Source organism: Ursus arctos, unplaced genomic scaffold (assembly GCF_023065955.2).
Source record: "Ursus arctos isolate Adak ecotype North America unplaced genomic scaffold, UrsArc2.0 scaffold_34, whole genome shotgun sequence".
In the NCBI taxonomy this organism is placed as follows: domain Eukaryota; kingdom Metazoa; phylum Chordata; class Mammalia; order Carnivora; family Ursidae; genus Ursus; species Ursus arctos.
In genome coordinates, this window is record NW_026623030.1 from 6,803,686 (window position 1) to 6,821,654 (window position 17,969).

Here is a 17,969-nt window from a genome sequence, read left to right on the forward strand (position 1 = left end):
TCATGCCAGCTTTCTGCTCTATTTTGCCATAAACGGCCAACTGCTGCGCAATCATGCAACTGTTTTCCTGGGACTGGCCAGCAAACCACAGAAGTGTGGCCAGACCCTCCCCCAGAGAAATAGCATGGGTCTGTGCTGCGAGCATCCCTAAAATTTGGAGTTTTGAAACTCAATTGCACACCTGAGATAAAAAAGCTTGAACACAGGCTGGGTGAACACAGGGTTCAGACAAAAACTGGGGACACAAGTGAGGTGATTGATTACTGTTCTGTGAGGGCTCACTGAAGAGTGGGGCCATGAACTTTCGACATCCAGGCTAGAGTGAGTCACCACCATATTCATCCTGCCCATCAGCGCTGAAAGCCTTCAGAGAGCAAAACAGCATCACCTAGTGAAGGCCACAGTCCCTTATGCCAAGCCCCATCCCCCTGCACCCTGGAGGTGCATTTCCACTGAAACAAGTCAGCCTGAGAATCAGCACAGCAGACCCCTCCCCCAGAGTATGAGCAGAGACAACTTGTTTGCACCAAGTCTACTGATCGTAGAGTGCTGCAAAGCTTCAGGTTTAGGCAAAATAGGATCCAGCTTACTTTTTACTTTTATTCTTTATTTATTTTTTTCATTTAGTCTATTATTTTTTCAATTCCCTTTTTAATTTTTTATTATTTTTTAAAATTTTTTAGTTTTATATACATACTTTGTATATATTTTTTGTTTATTTTCAGGTTTTTTCTTTTTTCCCTTTCTTTTTCTTCTCTGTTTTTCTTTCTTTCTTCCTTTTTTTAAAATTTTGGAATCTAGATTCTTTTAGCAAGCAGTCCAGAACACACCCAGGAGCTAGTTTTGTTTTGTTTTGTTTTGTTTTCCTCATTTTATGGTTGTTTTTTTTTCTTTCTTTCTTTCTTCTTCTCTTTTCTGGACAAAATGATGAGATGGAGAAATTCACCCCAAAAGAAAGAACAGGAAGTCAAACTCATGGCCAGGGATTTAATGAATACAGATATAAGTAAGGTGTCTGAACTGGAATTTAAAACAACAATTATAAGAATACTAGCTGGGTTTGAAAAAACTAGAGAATCTGTTACTGCAGGGATAAAAGAACTAAAATCTAGACAGGCCAAAGTTAAAAATGCTATAAACTGAGATGTCATCCCAACTGGAGGCCATAAAAATGAGGATGGATGAAGCAGAAGGGCAAATCAGTGATATAGAAGGTAAAATTATGGAAAATAATAAAGCTGGAAAGAAGAGGGAAAGAAAGGTAATGGGCCATGAAGGTAGACTTAGGGAACTCAGCAACTTATTAAAACATAATAACATTCATATCATAGAAGTCCCAAAAGATGAAGAGAGCAAAAAGGGGGCAGGTTTATTCAAACAAATTAAGGCTGAAAATGTCCCTAATCTGGAGAAGGACATAGACATCAAAATCCAAGAAGCATAGAGAACTCCATTTAATTCAACCAAAGCCGACCATTGCCAAGGCATATCAGAGTCAAGTTTTACAAAATATAGATAAGGAAAGAATCCTGAAATCAGCAAGGAAAAAAGTCCTTAACCTACAAGGGAAAACAGATCAGGTTCATAGCAGATCTGTCCACAGAAACGTAGCAGAACAGAAGAAAATGGCAGGAAATATTCAACATGCTGAATGAGAAAAAATATGCAGCAAGAGGTTTTTATCCAGCAAGGCTGTCATTCAGAATAGGAGAGATAAAGAATTTCCCAGACAAACAAACACTAAAGAAGTTTGTGACCACTAAACCAGCCCTGCAAGAAATTTTAAGGAGGACTCTCTGAGTAAAGAAAAAAAGACCAGTCTAGAAAGGAACAGAGAAAATCTCCAAAAACAGTGACTTTACAGGCAATACAATGGCACTACATTCTTGTCTATAAATAATTACTTTGAATGTAAATGGACTAAATGCCCCAATTGAAAGATGTAAGGTATCATAATGGATTAAAAAAACAAGACCCATCTATATGCTGCTTTCAAGAGACTCATTTTAGACCTAAAGACACCTGCAGATTTAAAGTGAGAGGATGAAGAATGCTCTACCATGCTAACGGACATCAAAAGAAAGCCAGGGTAGCCATACTTATATGAGACAAACTAGATTCTAGAGCAAAGACTATAATGAGAGATGAAGAAGGGTATTATATCATAATTAAGGGGCCTATCCATCAAAAAGATCTAACAGTTGTAAATACTTATGCCCCCAACTTGGGAGCACCCAAATATATAAATCGATTAATAATAAACATAAAGAAATTCACTTATAATAATGCAATAACAGTAGGGGACTTTAACACCCCACTTACAGCATTGGTCAGATCATCTAAGCAGAAAATCAATGAAGAAACACTGGCTTTGAATGACACACTGGACTGGATGGACTCAACAGATATACTCAGAACATTTCATCCTAAGCCAGCAGAATACACATTCTTTTCGAGTGCACATGGAACATTCTCCAGAATAGATTACATACTGGGTCACAAGTCAGCCGTCAACAAGTACAAAAAGGTCAAAATCATACCATGCGCATTTTCAGACCACAACACTATGAAACTTGAAGTCAACCACAAGAAGAAATTTGAAAAGACTTCGAATATATGCAGTTAAAGAACACCCTACTAGGGACGCCTGGGTGGCTCAGTTGGTTAAGCATCTGCCTTTGGCTCAGGTCATGATCCTAGAGTCCTGGGATTGAGACCCATGTCGGGCTCTCTGCTCAGTGGGGAGCCTGCTTCTCCCTCTCCTTCTGCCTGCTGCTCCCCATGCTTGTGCCCACTCTCTCTGTCAAATCAATAAAATATTTTTAAAAAAAAAGAATATCCTACTAAAGAATGAATGTGTTAACCAGGAACTCAAAGAAGAAATTTAAAAAATATGTAGAAGCAAATGAAAATGAAAACATGACAGTTCAGGGATGCTTGGGTGGCTCAGTCAGCTAAGCATCTGCTTTTGGCTCAGGTGATGATCTCGGGGTCCTGGGATCAAGTCTCACTTAGGCTCCTTGCTCAGTGGGGAGTCTGCTTCTCCTTCTGCCTGCCCCTCCCCCTGATTGTGCTCACTCTCTCTCTGTCTGACAAATTAATTAATTGATTAATTAATAATAAATAAAATCTTTTTTTAAAAAAGAGAAAGAAAGAAAGTCCAAAACATTTCAGATGCAGTGAAGGTGGTCCTAGAAGGGAATTCTACCAGACATTTAAAGAAGAGTTAATACTTACTCTATCTCAAACTTTTCCAAAAAATAGTAGTGGAAGGAGAACTTCCAAATTCATTCTATGAAGCCAGCATTACTTTAATTCCAAAACCAAAGACCCCACTAAAAAGGAGAATTACAGGCCAATATCCCTGATGAACATGGATGCAAAAATTCTCAAGAAAATACTAGCAAATCAAATGAAACAGTACATTAAAAGAATTATTTGCCATGATCAAGTGAGATTTATTCCTGGGCTGCAGGGAGGTTCAATATTTGTAAATCAATCAATGTGATACACCATGTTAATAAAAGAAAGGATAAGAACCATATGATCCTGTCAATAGATGGAGAAAAAGATTTTGACAAAATACAGCATCCTTTCTTGATAAAAACCCTCAACAAAGTAGGGATAGATGGAACATACCTCAACATCATAAAGCCCATATATGAAAGAGCCACAACTAATATCGCCTGAGAGCCCTTCCCCTATGGTCAGGAACAAGAAAATGATATCCACTCTCACCATTACTATTTAACATAGTACTGGAAGTCTTAGCCTCAGTGATCAGATAACAAAAAGAAATAAAAGGCATCCAAATTGGCAAGGAAGAAGTCAAACTTTCACTATTTGCAGTTGGCATGATATTCTATGTAGAAAACCTGAAAGACTCCTCAAAAAAAAAAAAATGCTAGAACTAATACATAAATTCAGCAAATTGTAGGATATAAAATCAATGTGCAGAAATCTGTTGCATTTCTATACACCAATAATGAGGCAACAGAAAAAGAAATCAAGGAATTGATCCCATTTGTTATTGCACCAAAAACAATAAGATACCTAGGAACAAACCTAAGGAGGTAAAAGATCCACACTCTGAAAACTATAGATCACTTATGAAAGAAATTGAAGAGGACACAAAGAAGTGGAAAAGCATTCCATGTTCATGGATTGGAAGAACAAACATTGTTAAAATGTCTATACTTCCCAAAGCAATCCACACATTTAATGCAATCCCTATCAAAATACCACCAGCATTTTTCACAGAGCTAGAAAAAACAATCCTAAAATTTGTATGACCCTGAGTAGCCAAAGCAATTCTGAAAAGAAAAACAAAACTGGAGGCATCATGATTCTAGATTTCAAGCTATATTAGAAAGCTACAGTCATCAAGACAATATGGTAGTAGCACAAAAAAAAGACACATAGATCAATGGAACAGAATAGAGACCTGAGAAATGGACCCACAACTATACGGTCAACTAATCTTTGACAAAGCAAGAAAGAATATCCAATGGAAAAAAGACAGTCTCTTCAACAAATGGTGTTGGGAAAACTGGACAGTCACACGCAGAAGAATAAAACTGGAACATTTCCTTGCACCATACAGAAAAATAGACTCAAAATGGACAAAAGACCCAAATGTGAGACAGGAAACCATCAAAATCCTAGAGGAGAACACAGGCAGAAACTATTTTGACTTCAAGCCATAGCAACATCTTACTAGATACAACACTGCAGGCAAGGGAAACTAAAGCAAAAATGAACTATTGGAATGTCATCAAGTTAAAAAGCTTTTGCACAGCAAAGGAAACAATCAACAAAACTAAAAGGCAGCCTATGGAATGGGAGAAGATATTTGCAAACAACATATCTGATAAAGGGCTAGTATCCAATATCTACAAAGAATTTATCAAACTCAACGCCCCAAAAGAAACAATCCAGTTAGGAAATGCATGATAAACACTTTTCCAAAGAAGACATCCAGATGGGTAACAGACATATGAAAAGATGCTCAACATCACTCATCATCAGGGAAATGCAAATCAAAATCACAATGAGATACAACTTCACACCTGCCAGAATGGCTAAAATTAACACTAGAAACAAATGTATTGGTGAGGATGCAGAGAAAGGGGAACGCTCTTGCACTGTTGGTGGGAATGTAAACTGGTGCAGCCACTCTGAAGAACAGTATGAAGTTTCCTCAAAAAGTTAAAAATAGAGCTACCCTATGACCCAGCAACTGCACTACTGGGTATTAACCCAAATATCCATTGACTGAGGTGTGGTATATATATATATATATACACGATGGGATAATACTCATCCACCAAAAACATGAAATCTTGCCTTTTGCAATGACGTGGGTGGAGTAGAGTATATTATGCTAAGTGGAATAAGTCAGTCAAAGAAAGACAAATACCACATGATTTCACTCATATGTGGAATTTAAGAAACAAAACAGATGAACATATGGAAAGGGGGAAAAGAAAAAAGGAGAGAGTGAAGCAAACCATAAGAGACTCTTTTTTTTTTTTAAGGTTTATTTATTTATTGGAGAGAGAGAGTGCGTGTGCACGTGAGTGCACATGGGAGCTGGGGGGAAGAGCAGAGACACTAGGAGCGAGAATGCTCAAGCAGATTCCCTGCTGAGCACAGAGCCCAACACAGGCCTCCATCCTAGGACCCTGAGATCATGACCTGAGCCAAAATCAGGAGTCAGATGCTTAACTGACTGAGCTACCCAGGTGCCCCTGACAAGAGACTCTTAACAATAGAGAACAAACTGAGGGTTGATGGTGGGAGGTGGGTAGGGTGATGGGTTATAAAGAGGGCACAAGTGATGAGTACATTAAGTGATGAATCACTGAATTCTACTCCAGAAACCAATATTGCACTCTATATTCTCCATATATTCAAAATTTAAATTAAAAAAAGAAAAAGAAAAAGGGGTGCCTGGGTGGCTCAGTTGGTTAAGCATCTGACTCTTGATTTCAGCTCAGGTCATGATCTTAGGGTCGTGAGATTAAGCCCTGCATCAGGCTCCACACTCAGTGGGGAGTGTGCTTGAGAATCTCTCTCTCCCTCTCCCTTTGCCCCTCCCCCCCACAGTCTCTCTCTCTCTCTAAAATAAATAAATCTTTAATAAATAAATAAGTAAATAAATACATAAATACATAAATAAATAAAGGGAAAATAAATAAAGTCTTTGTCTAGTAAGTCCAATGTCTGGGCCCCTTTTTTCTTTTTTTTAAGCAGACTTCACACCCAGTGTGCAGCCCATTGTGGGGCCCAAACTCACAACCCTGAGATCAAGACCAGAACTGATATCAAGAGTCAGACACTCAAAGAACAGAGCCACCCAAGTGCCCCCAAATTCTGGGCTTCTTAAGGAATGGTTTCTGTTAGGTGATTTGCTAATATTTTCTTTTTTTAAAGTTTTTTTTTTAAGATTTTATTTATTTATTTGACAGAGATAGAGACAGCCAGCGAGAGAGGGAACACAAGCAGGGGGAGTGGGAGAGGAAGAGGCAGGCTCATAGCGGAGGAGCCTGATGTGGGGCTCGATCCCATAATGCCGGGATCACGCCCTGAGCCGAAGGCAGACGCTTAACCGCTGTGCCACCCAGGCGCCCCTGTTTTGTGTGTTTTAATCAGGAACAGATGTTGAATTTTGTCAAATGCTTTTGTTCTGCATCTATTCAGATGACCTCGTGGTATTTTTATATATTAGTCTTACTATGGTGAATTACACTAATGACTTTTGAATGTCAAAACAACTTGCATTCCTAGGATGAACACCTTGGTCATAATGTGTTATGCTCTTTCTGTATTGTTGGACTCAATTTGTCAAGATTTGACTAGGCATTTTTGCATCTATGCTCATGAGGGATATTAGTATGTAGTTTTTCATTTCTTTTCAGTAATGTCTTTGGTTTGGATATCAGGGTAATGTTGGCTTCATGGAAAGAATTGGGAAGTATGTCCTCATTTGAATTTTCTGTAGAACTGGTATTATTTCCCCATTAAATGTTTGGTAGAATTCCTTAATCAAGCCATCTAAGCATGGACTATTCTTTGTGGAAGGTTTTAACTAATAAATCAATTCTTTTAATAAATATATAGTTTTTAAGTTGTCTGAAAAGTGAGTTTTGGTAACTCGTATCTTGTAAGGAATTTGTCCAGTTCGTCTAATTTGTCAAATGTATTGGCCTGCAGTTGCTTATAGTATTCCATTATTACATTTTATGTACGTAGAGTCTGAAGTGATACCAACTCTCTCATTCTTTTTTTTTTTTAAGATTTTATTTATTTATTTATTTATTTGACAGAGAGAGACAGCCAGCGAGAGAGGGAACACAGGCAGGGAGAATGGGAGAGGAAGAAGCAGGCTCATAGCGGAGGAGCCCGATGTGGGGCTCGATCCCATCACGCCGGGATCACGCCCTGAGCCGAAGGCAGACGCTTAACCGCTGTGCCACCCAGGCGCCCCCAACTCTCTCATTCTTGATATTGGCAATTTATGTCTTTTTTTTCCTGATAAGTCTGGCCATTGATTTTCTCAAAGAAACAGCTGTTTCATTCATTCATTCCTTCATTCACTCCTTCTCTCCCTGCTCTCCCAGCCCTTTTTCAATTTCATTGATTTTTACTGTTCTTGTCTTCCTTTTTTCTTCTTGGGTCTTATTTCCTCTTCTTTGTCTAGTTTCTTAAGGTAGAAGCTGAGATCATTGATCTGAGAACTTTCTCTTTTCTAATGCAAGCATTTAGGGCAATAAAAATCCATCTAACTACCACTTCAGCTTTATCCCCCAGGTTTTGATGTACTTTAATTTTTATCAGTTTTTAAAACTTTGTAACTTCCCTTTTGATTTCTTCTTTGACCCATGGGTCATTAAAAGTATGTTACTGAGTTTCCAAATATTTTTCTGATGTATTTTCCAGATATATTTCCTGATATTGATTTCCAACTTAATTCCATTGTGGTCAGAGAATACACTTTGTATAACTTGATTCCTTTTAATGTTTCCATGTGCACTTCAAAATAATGTGTATTCTGCTGTTGTTTGGGGCTGTTTTCTATAAATGTCAAATAGATTAAGTTGGTTGATTATGTTGTTCAAGTCTTCTGTATACTCAACTGAGTTCTCTGTCTAATTGTCCTGTTAATTATTCAAAGAAGGATTTGAAGGCTCCAAATATAATTGTTAAGTTGTAGTTCTGTCAGTTTTCGTTCCATGCATTCTAAAGTTCTCTTAATGGGTGCAAAGATGTTTAGGGTTATTATGTCCTCTTGATGAATTTACCTCTTTATCATACAGAATGATATTCTTTATAAATCCCTGGTAATATTGCTTGCTCTGAACGACTTTGTCCTATATTTCTTTTTTTTTAAGATATTATTTATTTGAAAGAGAGAGAGAGTGCAAAGAGAGAGAGAGAGAGCACAAGAGTGGGGACGGTCAGAGGGAGAAGCAGACTCCCCACTGAGCAGGGAGTCTGATGTGGGACTCAATTCTGGGACTCCAGCATCATGACCCGAGCCGAAGGCAGTCGCTTAACCAACTGAGTAACCCAGGCACCTGTGCTTTATTTCTTTGCTTTGAAATCTACTTTGTCCATTCAGTTTTCTTTTGATTCGTGTAAACATGGTATATCTTTTTCTGTTCTTTTATTTTTCACCTATTTGTCTTTATATTTAAAGTAGGTTTCTGTATGTAGATATGGTTGAATTTCTTTTGTAAGCCATTCTGAAAATCTCTGCCTTTAAATTAGGCTGTACAGACCATTTACATTTAATGTGATTATTGATATGATTAATTTTAAATCTATCATCTTGCAATTTGCTTTCTCTTTGTTTCAACTGTTCTTTTTTCTCTTTCTCACCTTTTTTCCCCCTTCCTTTGGATTAATTGAGTATTCTTTTATTCTATCCTATCTCCTCTGTTAACTTTTTAGCTATAAATCCTTGTTGTGTTATTTTAATGGTTATTTTAGGTTTTACAGTATACATCTTTAACTTATCACAATATAATATCATGATAATGTACCTCTCTGCATATAGAATTGGAACATTACAACATTATATGACCATTTTTCACCTCCTGGCCATTCTGCTTTTGTGGCCATACATTTTACTTCTATGTATGTTATACAACCCAGAACACATTCCTACTATTTTTACTTTAACAATAGAATATCTTATAGAAAGATTTAAATAATAAGAAAAAACCTCTCTTTTTTTTAACTATGTGGTTACTCTCTCCTGTGCTCTTCATTCTTTTGTGTAGATCTAGATTTCCATCTGAGAACACCTTTCCTTCTGCTCAAAGGACTTTTATCATTTGTTTTAGTAGATCTTGTGATGGATTCTTTCAGCTATTGTTTGCCTGAAATAGTCCTTAATTTGCCTTTGTTTCTTAAAGATATTTTCACTGGATAAAGAATTTTCAGTTGACAATCAAAAAAACATACTTCAAAGATGTTCTTTGAATAGCATGTTGTTCTTTGATGTCTTTCGGCTTTTACTGTTCCCCACAAGCTATCATCCTTATATTTGTTCCTCTGTACCTATGTTTTCCTTCTGTGGATGATTTTAAGATTTTTTAAATTGCTAGTATTGAGCAGTTTTATTATTCTGTGTCTTGCTGTAGCTTTCCCCATGTCTCTTGTGCTTGTGATTCATTGGGCTTCTTATATCTGCAAGGAAGATGAAATTATAACAAAAAATAGTTACAATAATTCATTTACATATCCTTGTCTATTAATTCTATCACCTGTGTCATTTTAGGGTTAATCTTCTTTGCTTGATTTTTCTCTTCATTATGGGTCTTTCCAGGTTCCTGGATCCATATCTTCAACTCAGAAAGACCACTGGGCTCTGCCTGGTTTCCCCTCTGTGCTTCACTGCCTGGAGATGCTCTCCTGTAATAAGGTGGGGTAATCCTAGGGCTCATCTTGTCCTTTGTCTCTCAGCGATTACTGTCTTCATTGCCTGATATTCAATGTCTTAAAAATTGTATTTCATATATTTTGTTTTTCCTCCCCACCAGCTGTTTCAGGCCCTATTGCTCCTTGTTGTAAGGGAGCAGAAATTTCTTTCATTTAAAAAAAAATTGCTGCTATATCAAACATCTTTTTACCCACCATAACAGTATGGAACTAGAAATCAATTACAAGAAGAAGACTGGAAAAACCACAAACACATGAGTACTAAATAACATGTTACTAAACAACAAATGGGTCAATGAATAAATGACAGAGAAAACCAAAGAAATACCATGAGACAAATGAAAATGGAAACACAACTTTCTAAAATCTATGGGATGCAGCAAAAACAGTTCTAAGAGGGATGTTCATAGTGATACAGGTCTACCACAGGAAACAAGAAAAATCCCAAATAAACAATCTAAGCTTACACCTAAAGGAACTATAAAAAGAATAAACAAAGCCCAAAATTAGTGGAAGGAAGGAAATAATAAAGATCAGATCAGAAAAAAATAGAGATTTTTATTTAAAACAATAGAAAAGATCAATGAAACTAAAACCTGGTCCATTGAAGAGATAAACAAAATTGGTAATACTCTATCAGACTCATCAAGAAAAAAGAAAAAGAGAGAGGAACCAAATAAATAAAATCAGAAATGAAAGAGGTGAAATTATAATGGACACCACAAAAATACAAAGAATTATAAAAGACTACAATGAAAAATTATATGCCAATAAATTAGACAATCAAGAAGAAATGGTAAATTCCTAGAAACAATCTCCCAAGACTGAATTGTGAAGAAATAAAAAACCTGAATAGTAATGACAATTACAAGTAATAACATTAAAGCAGTAATTTAAAAACTCTTGAAAAACAGAAGTCCAGGCCCAGACAACTTCACAGATGAATTCTGCTAAACATTAAGAAAAGCATTAGTAGTTATTCTTCTCAAATTACTCCAAAATATTGAAGAGGAAGCAAGGCTTCTAAACTCATTTTACGAGCCCAGCATTACCTTGATACCAAACACTAAGACACCATGCAAAAAAAGAGAACTACCAGCCAATATCCCTGATGAATATAAATGCAAAAATCCTCAACAAAATACTAGCACACTGAATTCAACAATACATTAAAAGGAGTATACACCACGATCAGGTGGGATTTATTCCAGGGATGTAAGGTGGTTTAACATCTACAAATCAATCAATGTGATACATCACGTTTAAAAAATGAAGGATACAAATCATATGATTATCTCAATAAAGGCAGAAAAACAGCATTTGACAAAATTAAACATCCATAAAATGGGTATACAAGAAATGTACCTCAGCATAATGGGTATGGAAGAAACAAAGTGGGTGTAGAAGAAATGTATCTCAATGTAAGAAAGGCCATAGGTGACAGACCTACAGCTAACATCATACTCAATGGAGGAAAGCGAAAAAAGTTTTTCTCTAAGATGAGGAACAAGACAGGAATGCCACTCTCACCACTTTTATTCAACTTAGCATTAGAGGTCTTAGCCACCACAATTAGGAAATGAAATGAAACAACATTGGAAGGGAAGAAGTAAAACTATCACTACTTACAGATTATATGATACATACATAGAAAACCTTAAAGACTTCACTAAAAAACTATTAGAATAAATGAGTTCAGTAAAGTCTCAGGATACAAAAATAACATACAGACATTGGTGGCATTTATATATGCTAATAATAATATCAGAGAGAGAATTTAAGAAAACAACCTCATTTTAAATTGCGCCAAAAAGAGTAAAGTACCTAGGAATAAATTCAAACAAGGAAGTGAAACAAAACGCCTGTACTTTGAAAACTATAATACATTGATGAAAGAAATTGAAGATGACACTAATAGAAAAATTTCCATGCTCATGGATTGGAAGAATTAATATTGTTAAAATGTCCATATTATGTGGGGGGATGGGTGAAATAGGTGATGGGGATTACAGAGTGCACTTGCTGTGATGAGCACCAGGTGACATATGGAATTGTTTAATCACTGTATTGGACACCTGAAACTACTATAACACTGCATATTAACTATACTGAAATTAACATTAAAAAAAAATGTCCATAGTACCCAAAGTAATCTACAGATTCAGTATAATCCCCATCAAAATACCAACAGCATTTTGAACAAAGAATAACTAATCCTAAAATTTGTATAGAACCACAAAGACCTCAAATAACCAGAACAATCTTGCGAAAGCAGAACAAAGCTGTAGATATCACAATCCCTGATTTCAAAATATACTACAAAACTATAGTAATCAAAACAGCTTGGTACTAGCACAAACACAGACATAGGTCAATGGGAATAGAACAAAGAACCCAGAAAAAAACAACTCAAGAAGACAAGGATATACAATAGGGAAAAGAGAATCTCTTCAGTAAATGGCGGTGGAAAAACTGGACAGCTACATGCAAGAGAATGAAATTGGATTACTATTTTGCACTATATACAAAAATAAATTCAAAATGGATTAAAGACTTGAATGTAAGACCTAAAACCATAAAACTCCTAGAAGAAACCAGAGGCAGTAAGCTCTTCCACATAAGCCTTAGCAACAATTTTTTGGACTTGTCCCTTTAGGCAAAAGGGTAACAAAATCTAAAATAAATAAATGGGATTACATTAAACTGAAATGCACAGTAAAGGAAACCATCAACAAAATGAAAAGAAGATCAATAAAATGGGAGAAGATAATTGCAAGTCCTGTATCTGATGAGGGGTTAATATCCAAAATATTATAAGGAACTTACCCAACTTAATATTTAAAAAACCCAAATAACCTGATTTAAAAATGGGCAGAAGACATAAATAGACATTTCTTCAAAGAAGACATACAGATGGCCAACAGGCATATGAAGAGATGTTCAATTTCACTAATCATCAGGGAAATGAAAATCAAAACCACAATGAGATAGCAGCTCACACCTGTCAGATTGGCTATCATCAAAAAACATGAAATAATACGTGTTGGTGAGGATGTGCAGAAAAAGGAACGCTTATACACTGTAGGCGGGAATGTAAACTGGTGCAGCCACTGTGCAAAATGGTGTGCAGTTCCTCAAAAATTAAAAATGGAGGGATGCCTGGGTGGCTCAGTTGGTTAAGCCTCTGCCTTTGGCTCAGGTCATAATCCAAGGGTCCTGGGATCCAGCGGGCATTGGGCTCCTTGCTCAGTGGGGAACCTGCTTCTCGCTCTGCCTGGTTCTCCCTCTGCCTGCTACTCCCTCTGCTTGTGCTCTCTCTCTGACAAATGAATAAATAAAATAATTTTAAAAAGTAAAAAATAAAAATGGAAATACCAACTGATCCAGCAATTCTACTTCTAGGTATTATCGAAAGAAAACAAAGCACCAATCAGAAGAGATATATGCACCCTTATATTCATTGCAGCATTATTTATAATAGCTAAGATATAGAAGGAACTTAAGTGTCCATCGAGAGATGAATGGCTACAGATGTGGTGTATATATATACATACATATATATAAACATACATACGTATAATGGAATATTACTCAGCTATAAAAAGAATGAAATTTCACCATTTGCAACAACATGGGTGGACTTCGAGGGCATTATGCCAAGTAAAATAAGGTAGACAGAGAAGATTTCACTTATATGTGGAATCAAAAAAAGAAAACAAAACAGACACAGACTCATAGGTACAGGAAGCAAACTGTTGGTTACCAGAGGGAGAAGGGTTGAGGGGTGGGTGAAATAGGTGAAGGGGATTAAGAGGTACAAACTTCCAGTTACAAAATAATTAAGTCGTGAGAACGTAATATGCTATAAAGCATATAGTCAATGATATTGTAATAACTCTGTATGGTGATAGATGGTAATTAGATTAATGGGGATCATTTCATAATGTATTAACAATTTTGACTATCATGTACACCTGAAATAGGATATTGTATGTCAAATATACTTCAATAAAAAAGTTTTAATAATGGTATAAATTTACCATTGTTTTAAACAGTCCCTTATAGATGAATATTCAAGTTATTTCCAATAATTGTAACTACAAACAATGCTGTAATTATTAACCTTGTGCTCATAGCATTTTATATGCGTGCAGCCTCTTTAGGGTTCATTTCCATAAATGGAATATCTGGGTTAAAGAACACATGCCTTTGACATTTAGGCAGACATTGCCAAATTTCCTTCTATACGCTGTCATCATTCTGTGTGCTCACCAGTTATTTCTGAGAATGCCTGCCAGTAGAGTTAGTTGTCAACAGTTTGGATTTTTGCCACCGTGACAGGTGAGAAATTTCATTACCATTTTAGTGTCTGTTCTTCCAGATTTTTCCTATCTGTAATGTGCATATGTGAATAAATTTCTGATGCCACCTTTGTACCCTTCCTCAGCCTCATCCCCTGCCTTTCCTTCCCCCCCATAACATAGCTACCATTTATATCATACATACTAGAATAGTTAATAGAAAACAGTGACATGTAAAACTTGGCTCCAAAGTCCTCTCTCTACTCCACAGTCATGGTGTGCGAAACAGCGCATTGAGTTCGAAACAGTTCCATTGAGTTCATCCGAGAATCATTTCTCTTTGAAACGGTCCCCGATGGGCCCAAGCCAGATGTCACAGTCTCAACACTTCTATTACTGCATTTAGCTCACTGATTTGTGATTATTTGCTTTGCTCTCCGAGGGTTGGGGATGTGTGTCTTAGCATCTCCAGAGCCTTGGATGATGCCGCCACTGATTAGGCGCTCAATAAAATATTTCGCGAGTGACACGCCGAGCGTGAATGCCTAAAATGTCGAAAATGGCCTCGCGCCCAAATAAGTAAAGGTCCATTTCTCCTGGGCCCCAGCAGCCTTTGCTGCTCTCTCCCTGCAGGTCCCGGCTGGCTCCGCCCTCCAGTCCCTACCTCGGCTCGCCCTCCTTCCCTTCGGCCTCGCCTCCAGCTCCGCCTCCGCGCTCCTCCCCTGCCCCGCCCACCACCTCACGCTCCTCCCTCTAGGCCCACCTCCATGCCCGCCCTCCGCACGCCTCCCTTAAGCCCCGCCTCCAACCCTGCACCCCTCCGTTTTCCCTTCTGCTCCGCCCACCGCCCTTTCTCGCCCTGCACGCTCCTCCTCCTTCGACCCCGCTTCTAGTGGAGCGAGGACGCTCGGGAGCCATAGGAGCGGCCCTCGACCCAAGCGCCCGCTTTACGGCTGACGTCAGCACGCCGGGAGGGGTGGGGCCGGGAGAAGACGCGCGCGTCGGAAGCGTGGGCTCGCTTGTGAGCCCGCGACCCGTAGCGCCGTTCGCTGACTCTGCTCGGAGCTGTCTCTCGCGGCCTCAGCGGTCCGTCGCCGCCTGCCCGTCCGCCGGCCGCAGAGCCGCGCCTGCGCAGCGCCCCCGGCCCGAGCAGGCGGCGCCGGCGGCCATGGCGCACCGCTGCCTGCGGCTGTGGGGCCGGGGAGGCTGCTGGCCCCGCGGCCTACCCCCACTGCTCGTGCCTGGCGGCCGCATGAACCCCACCGAGCGCTCCTGCCTCCGGACGGTGAGTCCCGGGGGCCCAGCGCCCTTCGCCCCCGGCCCGACCGTCGGGCCTGCTTTCGGCCCGGGAGAGCAGGGTGTCAAGGTCACCGGCCCCTGGGAGCGCTCGCGCCTGTTGGGGCGTCCGGGGCGGGTTCCTCGCGTGAATGAGGCCGCGTGCCCTGCGTGTTCAATGCCAGAATGCCCGGCGTTTCAGATCATTTATCCCATGGTTCTCGTAAGCGCACAGTGCGTGTCAAACCCTGGGTATAGAATTGGATTTTTGAAAACAATGAGATACTTGTGCGTCAGGGAGCTTCAAAAAGGATCATGTGTGAGGGTCCTCCACGTCATTCAGGACGAGCCCATTTTACAGATAGAGCAACTGAGACCTAAGACCGTTAAGGAACTTGCCTGTCATATCACCAATATAGGTTGCCTTTCTTTCACCTGCTTTCATGGTATCGGAAAATAGCAGCTGTTGTGCATGTGTTTAGGTTGGCAACATGAGCATGATTTAATGAAAGCACAGGTTTTGGAGGTAAGCTACTCAACCTTTCTGAGCCTCCAGTTCTCCCTCTGTTGAATGGGGCTATTGCTGCCATTCTGGGTCTGGCACACAGTAGATAATACATATTAACTATGATTATTAATAACATCACCTCAGAGTAGAGAATGTGTTTTTTGTTGCATAAGAAGTCCTGTCTTTAGTAGGAGGCTGTTTCTCTGCTGGTGGTAACGAGCAGATAACAGGGCTCCAACGTGTGGGCTAGGGTAGGACGTGTTTCTGTAGTGATGATCATATGTTTTCTCGGAACAGCAGCAGTAATCTGTCAAGTTAAGGTTCATATAATGGGTGGGTAGTCGGTATCAGCTATTTCAGCCACATGGTCTCTTGCCGTCTGCCGGTTTTTTAGAGGCCAGCCTTGCATTGGTTTACTTAGGGGCATAGGGGCAAAAGAACATGGTGGTTAGGGCCCTGAGTCAGTCACAGGAACCTGTCACTTACTAGCCAGATGCCCTTGAGGAAATTATCTCAGCCTCTCCACTTAAAATGGGATATTAATAGTACCTGCATTCCTGATTTTCTTGGAAAATCTTGCCAATCTTGGAGTATCTTCATCTCTTTCTTACTCTACTGCCCTGTGCTAGGCCTAACGTTTGCATTGCATGGATGTTGCCATCTTACCTTGTCCTCTCCTTTTGTCCCTAGTGAATATTGGACTCAGACAAGTAAGAAGCAGGTACGGATCTGCCTTGTGAGTTTGCAGTTATGATGTCAGGAATCTTATCTGAATGCCCTTTTTCTTTTGGGTGGCACATTGTCCTGTGAGTCTTGGATGCTGAAGTATAAGGAAGTCCCCTGTGCTGATAGCCCTAGCTGATTGATTGGTGGTCTGTGACAGGTTCCCTGGTGTTGCTAATAAGATCTCTATGGGGACATTATGGCTTTGACGTGCTTCCTGCAAGGGAGTCTGAAAGAACATTTGCCTTTAGGTTTGTGCTGCTGTTAAAGGCTAGACACAGAAGTATGATTCTCACAGTTTTTCTGGGGAAAAGATTTTGATATGAGATGTCCATTTTCAGGTTTTATGCTCAGAGGAATAAGGACTGATGAAAAAGCAGCTAAAAAATGCTCATCCTGTCAAACATAAAAGCTAATCCTCTAAAATGAGGTGCTCTAAACTTAAATTTTGCGAGTTGATATTTTTTATAGTATCCTTTGAATGGGCTTGGATTAGATAAGCAGAGAAAATTTTTGTTGATGGTGCCCGTAGAGAAGAAAATAACCTCAGCGTTAAAAGCAGTTACAGGATTATTGCTAGAAGTATTCCAGGTCAACACAATTTGAAAATAGAAGGAGGTTTATCGGTCAATAAATGTTTATGGTGACATAAAGACTTACTTTATATGGTGGTGTAAACTCTTACCCTCCAATGGCTTTCAGAATAATTGGAAATGGTAATTTAAGTCTAGGTATCACCATACGATTTTACCAGTGCTTTTACATACGTAATTGCATTTGAGCCTCATGGTGGCATCCCTGGGAGCTAGTTGTTTCCTCCCATTACAGATGTGTACCTGAAGTTCCTAATATGAGATGTGTTAAAGATTGTCGTTCAAAAAATTCAGATTTCTAGCTTTAACAAAATTAGAAGTTCTTACACCGTCTGCCTGGTGATTACAGGTCCTTCAAATCCCAGGCCTAGGTGGCACTTTTCTTACAACTCCTTCAGTCCCTTGAACATGTAATCACTTCCTCCTCTGAGAGGATTTGTATTGCTGTGTGTATTATACCATCCTATAATAGATTTGTCCTCAGGACTCTCTCCCTTACGCTTCGGAGTTTCTTGGGGGTAGGGATTGGTTCTGACTTCCAGACCCCCACCACTTAGCAATGCGTGGCCTGGAGTAGATGGCTCAGTGGATCAATGTGACTTGTTGGTTTATCCACCTTGA

General features: G+C 39.1%; 1 protein-coding gene across 1 annotated transcript in view; it reads left to right on the forward strand.

The window, feature by feature from the left end:
• Positions 1 to 15,227: 15,227 nt before the first annotated feature.
• AFG3L2 (AFG3 like matrix AAA peptidase subunit 2) overlaps positions 15,228 to 17,969 on the forward strand; it is a 45,254-nt gene continuing 42,512 nt past the window's right edge. The window contains exon 1 of the mRNA XM_026486265.4: positions 15,228 to 15,534. Coding sequence (XP_026342050.1) covers positions 15,418 to 15,534 — 117 coding nt within the window. The 5' untranslated portion in view covers positions 15,228 to 15,417. The remainder of the gene's footprint in view (positions 15,535 to 17,969) is intronic.